The sequence below is a fragment of the Giraffa tippelskirchi genome, chromosome 6, assembly GCF_054371585.1.
Source record: "Giraffa tippelskirchi isolate mGirTip1 chromosome 6, T2T-mGirTip1v1.2.pri, whole genome shotgun sequence".
In the NCBI taxonomy this organism is placed as follows: domain Eukaryota; kingdom Metazoa; phylum Chordata; class Mammalia; order Artiodactyla; family Giraffidae; genus Giraffa; species Giraffa tippelskirchi.
This window is the reverse complement of record NC_137280.1, coordinates 113,211,196-113,223,960: the sequence shown is the minus strand read 5'-3', so window position 1 is coordinate 113,223,960 and position 12,765 is coordinate 113,211,196. Positions and strand designations below refer to the sequence as shown.

Here is a 12,765-nt window from a genome sequence, read left to right as displayed (position 1 = left end):
CACAGCCATGTTCCTACTACAGCTCATGTCTTGTGAACCTACCCAAAGCTTGGTGTCTTCATGTGTATCATGGAGCCAACGATGTACACCTTGAAGGGCTGCAGGGAAAATAAAATGAAACGATGAGTGTAGAATAGAGTTTGTAAACTGTGAAGCGAAATGCCTTTGTGGTAAATGAAATGAGCAATTTTCAGGGCTAAAGACGCCGTTTCCTTGGTGCTGTCCGTGGTGCTGAAAGTTGGTTGGACACTCCGCATTTTCTGCTTCCCTGGGATGCTGGCTGAAGACGTCAGTCCGATAGGTTTTTGTTTTGTGTGTGTGTGTACCATCTAGATTTTTTTTTTAAATTTTTTTTCTTTTAACTATCACAGTGACTTGTGGCTCACCAGGTAAGTCAGAGGAATAGAAAGTAAAGGTGAAGCCTGAAGTTTCAGGAGTTAGCTTCATTACTAACAAACGAGTGACCTATCACCAGTATCTGTTTTCTTATCTGATAAACGGGATATAATACATTCACATAAACTTGCTTATAAGTGATTGGAGATGGAAACTAGATGAAACCTGAAAACAAGGTAACGTTACTGGTTACTTTAACTTACGGGCTTTACCATAAAAACACTGCCCTAAATAAGCATATTAACGTTAGTTGCTACCACTTTTAGTAGGTGATTTTACAGTACAAATGAGAGGGTTTTATCACCTTTTGGCAATTACAGACTTATTTTTCCCCCTCTGGGAAATCAAAGGGGAGGGAACTATTTTTCTGTTGAGAAACGTGGAGGCGGGGTGGGCAGCAAGTCCTCCTGTCCTTGGCAATTCAAATTCAGCTAAAAGCCTCTGAATACCTACTTCAGGCTCCTTCATCCTTCCAAGACTACTCACTGTAAGGTGATTCATGTTAGTCCCATCTTATAGATGGAGACATTGAGACTCTGAAAGGTGAAATGATTTGCTGGAGGGTGGAGGAGAACCCGGCTTGCACAGAGTAGGTGGGCGGGCACCACGGCTACGGAGGACGGTAGCGGGGAAATCGAAGGCTCTCTCCCTCCTCCGGCAACCACGCAGGTCCCTCCACTCCCGGGAGCGTGGGTGGCGGCGAGACAAAGGGGACGAGGGCGGGGCGAGGTGGGGGTGTGGGAGAAGGCCGGAAGTGCGGCCAAGGCGGAGGCGGGAAATTCCGCGCAGGGGGAGCTCGGACATGGCGCAGACCTGGGTCCCTATTCAGAGGCCGAGTATCCTTGGACAAGTGGCCTCCCGTGGGCCCCAGTTTTCTCCTCGGTGAAACAAGCAGAGGGCGTTCGCGGGGCTGGATTGAGTGAGATCTGAGTGACAGCGTGCCCCGCCCTCAACAGGCGCGCAGCAAATAGGCAGCCTCTCCGCCCCTCGGTCTCCAGTCTGTGAAACGCTAATCGGGTCGAGGAGGGCGGGGAACCCAGGAGCCTAGCGGTCGCAGTGAGGGGCTGCGGGCGAGGGGCGCCCCTCCCTCCTTTGGGTCCCTGCTTCCTTGCCGGCACCGCCCCCTCCCGGGTTCTGAGGCCGCCAGTCGGCTAGCGCGCATGCCCGGGGCGGGGCGCGGGGTGGGAGCGCGGAGCTGGCGCGGGGGACGGCTGCGCCGAGTCCGCGGGTGCGCCCGCCAGCCCGGCCGGAGGCAGCCGAGGCAGCTCGGGCAGCGGCGGTGGCGGTGGCGGGAGCCAGAGCGCAGCGCGCCGAGGAGACGGAACGGCGACAGAGCCCGGTAAGCGCCGCTCCTGCATCTGCTGCTCGCTCCAAACGGGCGGTGTCGACCCCTGTCTGCAGCTCGCGGCAGCCCCAGAGCCGCTGTCCAGGGTCCTCGAAACGCCTGGGTGGCGGGGTTTGGGCACAGCGCGCGGCGTGTGTCTGGCGTGCGCCTGGGTGAAGGCACGCGCGCTACTGGGGCGACGGGTGTCCATTTCCAGGTTCCTCTCTGGGGCGGGGCGGGGGCGGGTCCGCAGTCCTGGCCGAGCACCCGAGGGGCCCTGCGGACCGGCCCGCCCTGTGTGTAAGACCCCGGCCCGGCTCCTGGCCTCGCCTCTGACTGCCGCTTTGTTTGGCACGGTGGTGCGGGAGGGGGCGCTTCCCGCCACCGCGGGGAGGGGGTCCGCCCGCGTTGATTCATTTTCCCCATGGAGCGAGCTCGGCGATCGAGTGGCTCTATTGGCACCATCAAGCACACTCGCTGTCGCACTCTTGGTGTGGCACATATTCTGGGGGTCCACCACATATACTGTCACACGCTCACCACTCGAGGTCACAGGTCTACACACACTATGGTCCTTGATCATTCCATCAGACTCATACACATGGCCACCTGTGCACCCACCCAGTACATCTGTGCGTACACACCCAGGCATTGCTACGCACTCACATCAGCCATCGCCTATCGTAGCACACACTCAACTCAGTGATAGTCCCCATCACAACGCACTCGTAGCCACCCCGCTCTGGCCTGCTTGAGCCTGTTCGCACCTGCACATCATGGTGCCCCTCATGTACCCCTAGACCCTGGAGTAGGTGTGTCACACACTCCATCACACACTTTTAGCTTGCTCTCCACCCCTCGACTCCTGCATGTCCACTCTCGCCCTCCTGTGAGTGGATGGACAGCTGCCCTGAAGGCTGTTTCTGAAAGGAAGACTGGATATCATCCTCTGCTAGACTCCTTCTCCCATCCAGCCCCAGGTAGGATGCTTTACTGCTCTGAGGGTTGTAGAAGACAAGGGGATGAGAGGATGAGGTACAGCACACCTAGACTGTCACACACACACACACACACACACACACACACACACACACCTGCTGAAGTACCACAAGCCTTTGTCAATCTTATCACCATGGGAAGAGGTGATTGCAGGTGCCCAGCAGTCCTGGCTCCAATTCTGGAAGAAATCCTAAAGGGGAAGTAACAGGCTGGCCAGGTCTCTGGGCCTGAGTGAGCATTCACAGGGGCTTCTCTGCCTGGGAGTAGGGCCCAACAACGCTTGTGCACACACCGGCCAGCTCTCCCATGAGTGAGGCTCTGAGGCCAGGTGGCCATGCATGTGCATACCCACAGGGTCCAAATGGCCACCAGGAGACACAAACACATAGGGCATTCTGCACATACAGACTGCACATGTGAACACCGAGTTCTTGAGCAAAATGCAGGAGCCAGACTCTGGCTCCCCAGGCTGGCCTAAGCTGGCGCAGATGTCGACAAGCCATCTACGTGCTCTGCTGCACGCCGGGTGAGCCAGCCCACACAACTGGGGGTCATTTCAACCTTTTACCTCCATCGGGAGGCAGAAGTGTGCAGGATCATCTGCCCAAAGGGTGTGCCCATAAGTGGGTTCTCACACAGGAGACACTCTTGCTTCCTCTCCTAGACACCTCCTTGTGCTGTTGCCTGTTAGATCCAGGGGACTGGGAGGACCCTTGGCATGACCCTGAAGAGCATAAAGGGGTTTTAAGAGCCATGCATCAGTGTCCAAGATCTTGGCTGATATGAGTAGGAAGAACCAGGGTTTGGATTCAGACAAAACAGGCTTTGAATCAGAGCCCCACCCCCTCCCAGCTGTGTGCCCTTGGTCAAGTCTTCTCTGCCTCTGACCTCATCATCCTCATCTGTGAAATGGGATGATAATGCCCCCCCCCATGAGACTGTTGTGGAGTCCAGATGCAAAAACAAGCCTGAGAATGCTGGGCCCGGGGCTGAGCACACAGTGGGAGAGTGATGGAGCTGGGTCCAGTGAGAGATGGGAGGCGAGAATGTGAGACCCCAGGCATGGGTTGCCTTTTGGAGAAGTGACTGGAGAATACCAAGGCTTTCTTAGGAGCTGGATAAAGCCTAGCAGAACTGCAAGCAGCAGAGCCTCTAGGAATGGTACTTTGGCAGATCGTAAACCTAGGGCTCAGCCAGTTCTACTAGATATAACTACATCCTCTCCCCATTTGTGGCTTCCCAGGTGATGATAGTGGTAAAGAACACACTTGCTAATGCAGGAGACGTAAGAGACGTGGGTTCAATTCTTGGGTCAGGAAGATCCCCTGGAAAAGGGCACGGCAACCCACTCCAGCGTTCTTGCCTGGAGAATTCCACTGACAGAGGAGCCTGGCAGTCTACAGTCCATAGGATTGCAAAGAATTGGACACAACTGAAGCGACTTAGCATGCATGCATCTCCTCCATTTGAAAGATTGTGAAACTGAGGTTCAGAGTGTGGAAAAACTCACCCAAAGTCATATAACAAGTCAATGACTAGGCTGGGGCTTGACTCCACATCTTTCTAACTACGTCCCAACTTGAACCTTATCCCACATCAGAGAACTGTGGGCTGAGAACTAAGAAGGTAGCCTCTTGTGGAACTTTCGGAAGGGGCATGTCGCCAGCTTGGCCATGCCTGCCTCTTAGAACCTCAGTTTTCTTCTCTGGAAAATAAGACCAGAGCATCTGCCCAGAAGGTGTACAGGATTTGTACATAATAGACTTTGTAAGAACTTCACGTGTGCAAAGGTCACTTCCCACCTTCTTGGCATCTAGGTCAAGAGTCAGAACTCAGGTGGCTACAGACCAGGTGGATAACACCCATGAGGGGCTGCTATAAGAAAAATGATGATGTAAATCAGTGATCAATGGCAGCAGGCAGTCAACCTCAGTGTCCAGGACACCACTGGGAGGGGTAGAGATGGTGGCTGATTGGATCCATCTAAGGAGGCAGCTACTGCTTACTGCTGCTATGAAGGAAGCACACTCAGACTGCCAAATCTTACTGTTCCAAGAGGAGCTAGAAATCTGATTTTCACACGAACTCTTCTAATTTTTGAATGTTGATCAGTAACTTAAAAAAAAATTTTAAGCACTCCAAGTTAATCAGGCATGTCCAAGGGCGAGGTTTTGCCAGTTTGTGCCTGTGTTGCTGGCCCTCCCTCCCCTGCCTCCTCCTGGGAGCACAGCTGGGCTCTAACAGACCGAGTAGATAAAAACAGTCCTTGCATGTACACAGCCCAGCCCTAAAGTAGCAGGGACGTGCACACCCATCATCTTTAATTCTCCCTGCAGCCCTGGGGGAGCAGGGGGTAGGTTTGTTAGGGTCCCCAGTGAGGAGAAGGCACTTGCCTAAGGTCATAGAGCTGGTAAAAAATCGGGAAGCTGGTAAGTTCGGGAGCTGTCCTGACTTCAGGCCCATGGCTCACCTGGGGGAGGGAGCCTGTTGGAGGGGCTGGTGTGAGAGGACCCCACGGCTGGGCTACCAGGGGTGAAAAGAAGGTTGGTGAGGACTCAGAGCACACCTCCTATAGCCCTTGGCAACTCCCTCCAGTTCCAGCCCACGCTCCCTATTTTGTTGTCGTTGTTTAGTCGCTAAGTCATTTTCAACTCTTCTGGGACCCCACAGACTATAGCCCACCAGGCTCCTCTGACAAGAGGATTTCCCAGGCAAGAATTCTGGAGTGGGCTGCCATTTCCTTTTCCAGGGGGTCTTCCCTGGGATCCAACCCAGGGATCGAACCACTTCTCCTGCAATGGCAGGCACATTCTTTACCACTGAGCCACCTGGGAAGCCCCAAGCTTCCCATACACATGCTGTTTTTATGCTGATGAAAACCAGATCCAAAGAATTCCAGCAGACCTCTCCTGTGTTTCAAACCTATCTCCCAGAAGCCTCCTGGATATCTCCCCTATAAGGCCCGCAGACACCTCAGTGAAACTTTCCAAAACCGAGTCCCCCACCATCCTCTGCAAGACTGCTTTTCCTCCCATCCCCCCATTTTGGTGAAATCCTCACCCCCAAGTCCCATAAGCCCAAAGGTTGGGGGAACCAGTGGTGAACAATAGAAGCTGAATCCCCATCCAGGCACCTGAGGGCTAGGTGGGGATCCAGAGGTGTAAAGAGCTATAGGTAGAATGACAAGAGTCTGGTTAGGAGTAGAACAAGAGGCCACGGGAACCCCGAGGAAGGTGGTAGGCAAAGAAGGGTCATTGGAGGAGGCGGCCTTTAAACTGAGAACTGAAGGCTTAATAAGAGCCAAGTGGGAAAGTTGTAGAGGCCAAGATGGGAGAGAATGTAAACCCCTGGTTGAAACCAAAGCAGTTTTGAGCGTGTGTGTGTGTGTGTGTGTGTGTGTGTGTGTGTGTGTGTACACATGCTTTGGGGGATGGAGTGCATAATGAAAGATAAAGCCCACCAAGTGAGTAAATACACAGGGGCTTAGAAGCACATTGAAGAGTTGGACTTGACCCTAAAGATAACAAGAAGTCATTAAAAGTTTCTTTTTTCCTGTTTTTTAAAAATAATATGTGCACACATAATCAAAATTCAAGCATTGCAAAACAGCATTAATAAAACGGTTTCTTCCACCTCCAGATATCTCTGGTCTTGCTTCCCAAGGCAATCACTGCTAAAAGTTTCATGGGTTTCCTTCCAGAAATTTTCTCTTTATAAATAAACCTACAGATGTGTACCTATCCTTTTCCTTGCCTACACTCACAGGAACCCACTAGTCATGCTGTTCCCTGGTTTTTTTCCTTAACTTACCTTGAGTATCTTTCCTCATCACTCCACCCATTTTAACAGCTGTGGGGAGTGGAGGGTTTCCCATATGTTTGTCCCACATTTTACAAACCCACTTCCTGGTTTTCTTCTCATTACCAGCCATGGTTCTCATGCACCATTAGTCTGATATTGATAAATGTCCTTCCAAAAAGATTGCAACCAATTTATTTCCCCTAAAAGAGCAAGGAGGGTTTTGAGCCAAGAATGGCATGGTGGGACCAACGTCACAGAAAGGACATTCAGTCATTTATTTAACAAACATGTATTGGAAGCCACTTGCTTACTATGTGCCAGTCATTGTTCTCAACCCTGAGACTACATCAGTTAACATGGCAAAGTCCCTACACTCCTGGAGCTGACATTCTCATGGGAGAGACACATCATGAGCAATAAACAAGAATATGCAATTTGAGGATGAAGACAGGTACCAGAAAGAAAAATGGAGCAAAGCAAGGGGGAAGGAGAGCATCAGCCAGTGTTGGGAAGGAGGCTACCTGATACTGGATGTGTCAGGGAAAGCTTCAGGGAGATGCAGATGTTGGGAGCGAAAGCATTTCAGGCAGAGAGGAGACAGCCAGTGCAAAGGCCCCAAGGTAGTGGGTTCAGGGTTCAACAGGGCAGACGGGTCGCTGAAGCAGGTTAATCAGGGGAGAGCAGTAGGAGACAAGACCAAGAGCTGTGACAGGGCCAGAAAATGCAGGAACTTATGGGATATGGTGAGGAGTTTTCCCTGGTGGCTCAGATGGTAAAGAACCTGCCTGTGATTCGGGAGACCCAGATTTGATCCCTGGGTGGGGAAGATCCCCTGGAGAAGGGGATGGCTACCCACTCCAGTATTCTTGCATGGAGAATTCCATGGACAGAAGAGCCTAGCAGACTACAGTCCATGGGGTCGCAAAGAGTTGAACACAGCTGAGTGACTAACACTTTCACATTGCATGAATGGGGAGACACTACATGGTTCCAGGCAAAGGAAGTCTGCCTTGAATTTTACTAAGATCCCTCTGGCTGCTGTGTTGAGAATAAACAAATAGGGTGAAGGATAAAGCAAGGATAATTCCGGTCAGAGATGGTGTGGGTTTGGCTCAGGATAGTTGCCAAACTCTGGATTTCTTTTTAAGGTAGATCCATTATGTTTTGCTTGGACGTTGGGCTGGAGGGTTTGAGAAGAAGCTGAGGGATCTTGGCCTGAGCACTACAGTGTGGCTTTGGAGATGTCGGGAGGAAGAGGTCTGGGGGAATCAGAGCTCTGCTTGCCTTGGCTGCTGAGTGTAGAAAAAATGGAGTTCATGCTGATCCGGCCGCCTGCCAGATCCTCTCTCTGGGTGTACCCCAGGTACCACACACTCAGTTTGTCCAAAATGCAACTCTCCCTTTCCCCAGATGTCTTGCTCAGCATCCCCCCCACCCCATCCTAGCCAGAATCCTGCAGACCACCCCCACGATCACCTCTTATATCCAGTTGGTTCCTGTCAGTTTCCCTCGGACCTCTCAAAGCTGCCAACTCTTCATCCCCACCTCCTTGGCTGTACCATCTCTCATCTAGACCATCACAGAGAAAGGGCTGGGTAAATGAATGAAGAGCAGGATGCATGAGAGGCTGAATAAGTGATTGGCCAACCCCTCCTCTCCAGCCTCCACATCATCCCTAAGCAATCTTTGAAAACACACATTTCAGACTATGCCCTTTCCTCAACCGTAAACCATTCCCATCTCCCCAGGGCCTACACAGACATAAACTGGTGATCCACAGACATACTTTGGCCCACATACCAGATTTTTTAAATCTTGAATTAATTGGGATATTTTACATTAAACTTCTGTATTTCCCACTTCTGACTGATACTACCAGGATGTATTTCTCCAAGACAGTACTTGCCTAATGGAGTATGGTCCCCCCTTTAGACAGGGCATGTGCTCTCCAGTTTGCCTTAGTCCCGACCACTCCCTACTGTTTAGGACCCAGTCTGCTTCCCTCAGTTAGATTACCTACCTGGCCCCTATGGCATCAGAATTTGTGACCCATGGCCTAAAGGAGAACAGCATAACTTCTAGGTAGCATGTTGCATGGGGTGGGCTGAAAAGGGAGGGGTGAAAAGTTAGATTGTGGCCAAGTTGTGAAGGGCCTTGAATGCCCTTTTAGGAAGCCTGGCCTTTATCCAGAGGGCCAATGGGAGCAGTGAAGCAGGGAAATGGTATGGTTGGGTTCATTTATTAGCCCAGACCCTATGGACAGGAGGGAATCAGACAAAGGTAGAGAATGTGGTAAGAAGGCCTGGCTGTTAGAAACAGTGAGAGGGAAGAGGCCTGGTTAGAGGCTTCTCCCACTGGGTCTCCTCTGAGTCTGAGTCTGCTCTTTCTGTGTTTCAGAACCAGACAGAAGACTGGGGCCCAAGCATGGTCATGAGGGCAACTGGGCAGTGTTGAAGACCCAGCCTGGCTCCAGCTGCTTCAGAAGGACTCCAGCCCCCCAGGACCCCAGCCCACAGCCTTCTGCTGCCCACAGGATGGGAGCCTGGGGGCTGGGAGCCAGGCCATGAGGGACTGCTGCCCCTCCCAGCAAAAGGCCGTCCCTACACACCCAAGGCACACCTCTGCCCAAAGCCCAAGCATGGACTCTAGAAACAGCAGCCCCAGTGGGGCTGCAGAAGGGGCGTCCTGTTCTGAGGACTCTGGCAGGAGTTTGGCCTACACCTCCATGACCCACATCCCTTCCCAAGAGGCAGCCACCAAGGAGACATTAGGGACACAAGGAGCCTTGATCTCAGGAACACCAGAAACCACCTTCTCTGGGAGGCCAGAGCCTGTGTCCTCAGTGAAAACTGATCCTTCACCCTCAGAGAACAGAAATCTGATGTTCTTAGAGAATATGGATTCGAAGTCTTCAAAACAGGTAGATTCCATTTTCATAGGAAAGGAAGATGCTGGGTCCTTGAGGAAGGCAGATCCTATGTTTACAGGAAAGGCAGAGCCTGCAATCGTAGGGAAAGGGGATTCTGTGGCTTCTGGAAGGAAGGATCCCATGACTCCAGGAAAAGAGGATCCTGGATCCTTGGGAAAGGTAGATCTTCAGTGCTCCAGCGAGATGGATACAGTGTCCCTAAGGAAGGAGGAGCTTGGATCCTTGGGCAAAGTGGATCCTGTATTCCCAAGAAAGGAGGAGCCCAGGTATTCAGGAAAAGACCTTCGCGTGTCCTCAGAAGAGGTGGGGTCTGCATTTGCAGAAAAGACAGATCATGTAGCCTTGGGAAAGAGAGATCCCGACCTCTCAGCAAACGCAGATCCTGTGTCCTTGGAAACGCTGACTCCAGGGTCACCAAGCAAAATCATGCCTGCAACAGTGGCTCTGGGGCCATCAGGAAGGGCGGATCCTACTCACTTGGGGATGACAGAGCCTGCATCTATTGTAAACGCAGAAATTATGTCCTCCACAAAAGAGGACCCTCAGTTCCTAGGAAAGATGGACCCTGCCTCCTCAGGAAAGCAAGGCTCCACGTCTGTGGGAATGACAAAAACCATGTCTACTGGGCAGGTGGAGCCCATGTCTTTGAAAAATATGGACCCCCTGTCTTCAGGCGAAGCGGGTTCGGTTTCTTTGGCAAAAGTGGACCCTGTGTCCTCAGGAAAGCCAGAGCCCTTGTCTCCAGTGCAGGCAGAACTGATGTCAGTGAGAAAGACAGAAACCGCATCCTCAAGAAAGGAGGACCCAGTGTCCTCCAGAAAGGGGGATCCCATTTCTGTGGGAAATACAGAAACATCACCTCCTGGAAAAGTGAATCCTGAATCATCAGGAAAGATAGACTCTGCATCCTCTGGTCCCCTGGGTCCTCCTTCCTCTGAAAAAGCTGAGGCAGTGACTAGGGGGAAAGCAGACCCATTGTCCTCGGAAAAGTCAGGTTCCCTGGCCCCTGGAAAGGTGGGTCCCCCAGCCTTGGGGAAGGCTGATCCCCTCACCTCAGGGAAAGTGGACCCTGTGAGCAAGGGAAGGCCAGAAGTTGTTCTCCCCGGAGACATGGACTCCGAGTCTGCAGGAAAGGTGGCCCCCACGAGCCTAGGAAAAACAGTCCGGGCATCCGCGGGAAAGGCAGAAGCTGTCCCAGAGGGAAAGGTGGATGCTCTGCCCCTCGAGAAGGGCAATCTTATGAACTCCACGAAGGTGGATCCCAGGGCCTCCGGGAAAGCAGAATCCAAGTCCGAGGGCAAAGCGGAAACCACACCCTCTGGGCAGGAGGGCACCGCCTCATTAGGGAAAGCAGAGGCTAAATGTTTGCCGAACGAGAAGCCACTGGCCCCGGAGAAGCCGGATCCTGGATCCTCAGAATCAACAGGCTCTATTGCCTCTGGGAAGGTGGCGCCTGTAGCCCTGGACAAGACTGACTCTGTGCCTCCGAGAAAGGGGGAGCCCCCATCCTCGGGGAAGGGGGACAGCCTGACTCTGGAGAAGGCCTCCTCCAGGCAGGCAGATGGCAAACCCTGTGACTCCGCTCCTTCTCCCGCAGACGGCGGGGGCCGCGTGGAGCCAGCGTCACTGCCCAGCTCCGAGGCCTCCAGCCTCGTCCGGAAGGACCTGGCGGCTGCTAGGGCCGAGAGAAGCCCCGGCCTGGAGGCGGTCGCGCCGCCGCCGCCCGGGCCGCGGACTCGCGACAACTTCACCAAGGCGCCGTCGTGGGAGGCGAGCGCACCGCCGCCACGCGAGGACGCGGGCACGCAGGCGGGCTCCCAGGCCTGCGTGTCGGTAGCCGTGAGCCCCATGTCTCCGCAGGACGGCGCGGGCGGCCCAGCCTTCAGCTTCCAGGGGGCGCCGCGCGCGCCCAGCCCCGCGCCCGGGCCGCCCTCTCGCCGAGACGCGGGCCTGCAGGTGTCGCTGGGCGCCGCCGAGACGCGCTCCGTGGCCACCGGGCCCATGACGCCGCAGGCCGCCGCGCCGCCCGCCTTCCCCGAAGTGCGGGTGCGGCCGGGCTCCGCGCTGGCGGCCGCCGCGGCGCCCCCGGAGGCCGTTGAGCCGGTGCGCGACGTGAGTTGGGACGAAAAGGGCATGACGTGGGAGGTGTACGGCGCCGCCATGGAGGTGGAGGTGCTGGGCATGGCCATCCAGAAGCATCTGGAGCGACAGATCGAGGAGCACGGTCGCCAGGGGGCGCCCGCGCCGCCACCTCCCGCTGCGCGCCCGGGCCCCGGCCGCGCGGGCTCTGTCCGCACCGCGCCCCCTGAGGAAGCCGCCAAGCGCCCACCGGGCCTCTTCCGCGCACTGCTGCAGAGTGTGCGGCGCCCACGATGCTGCTCGCGGGCCGGGCCCACGGCCGAGTGATCGGCTCCCCTTTTGTACGCCCGGGTTTCCAACCTTCTCAGGCTCCCTTCTTGATCCCAGGCCCCTAGAAGGGATCCCCTCGACGCGCGACAGGCCTCCAAGGGGCGGGCAGCATCTAGGGTCTTCTCATCCTGTCTTTCCAACCCCCTTCCCCTCCTAAATGAATGCCCTCTACCCAGCTCCCTCGTGGTCAAGAGCCCACGAACCCAGCCCCGACACCCCACCTTCCCCTCATAGCCCTCAGCGCCACCCTCTCCCGGCCACACCGGGCGACCTCTGGGGACCTGCTCAGAGTCCCTCTGGAGACCTATCCTTGAGAGGTAGGGCAGGCTCCTGAGATGCCCAGACAGGTGCGCTGTGGTCTCCAGAGGCAGCCAGGTCCCCAGAAGGGGAGAAAATGTGTACAAAATCCCCAAGTATGTGAGGATTGGCATGTGAGACCCCCGATGTGCAAGCCCGGGGTGTATGCGAGTGCGTGTCCACGCGGCGGGCTGGCCCCATGGCCTGGGCATCTCTTGCATGCTGGTAGTTGTCCCCAGTTCCTGTCTCCCCCTCACCTTGCCCTATCCCCACCCTCACTGGACACCGCTCCACAATTCCCAGACAGGCCAAAGGCAGCTGCAGGAGTGCCCTGTGGGCGCAGCTGCAAGAGTCACAGAAGCGCCAGAGGGTCATGGTCAGAGGCCCACAGCCTGGTGACAGCTGGCCTTGGGTGCTGGGGACACAACAGAGAGCTCACTCTACAACCACCGTAGTCCCTAAAAGACCACCCTCTCCGGTCCCTCATCCCCCAGTGCCGTGAGCCCCACAAGTCCCTTGTGACCACTCAGTACCCCTGTCCCCCAGCCCTCCAGCCACAGTTTTTGGCTACAAATTGTCGCAATACATTGGTAATAAAATACTCCCCCAA

The 12,765-nt window shown here is 54.7% G+C and overlaps 1 protein-coding gene across 1 annotated transcript; it reads left to right on the top strand.

Moving 5' to 3' along the window:
- Nucleotides 1-1,571: 1,571 nt before the first annotated feature.
- Nucleotides 1,572-12,759, top strand: GPRIN1 (G protein regulated inducer of neurite outgrowth 1). The gene is made up of 2 exons (XM_081499150.1): nucleotides 1,572-1,735; nucleotides 8,918-12,759. The coding sequence occupies exon 2, from the start codon at nucleotides 9,084-9,086 to the stop codon at nucleotides 11,853-11,855; it is 2,772 nt and encodes a 923-aa protein (XP_081355276.1). The 5' UTR covers nucleotides 1,572-1,735; nucleotides 8,918-9,083; the 3' UTR covers nucleotides 11,856-12,759.
- The last annotated feature ends 6 nt before the right edge of the window (nucleotides 12,760-12,765 follow it).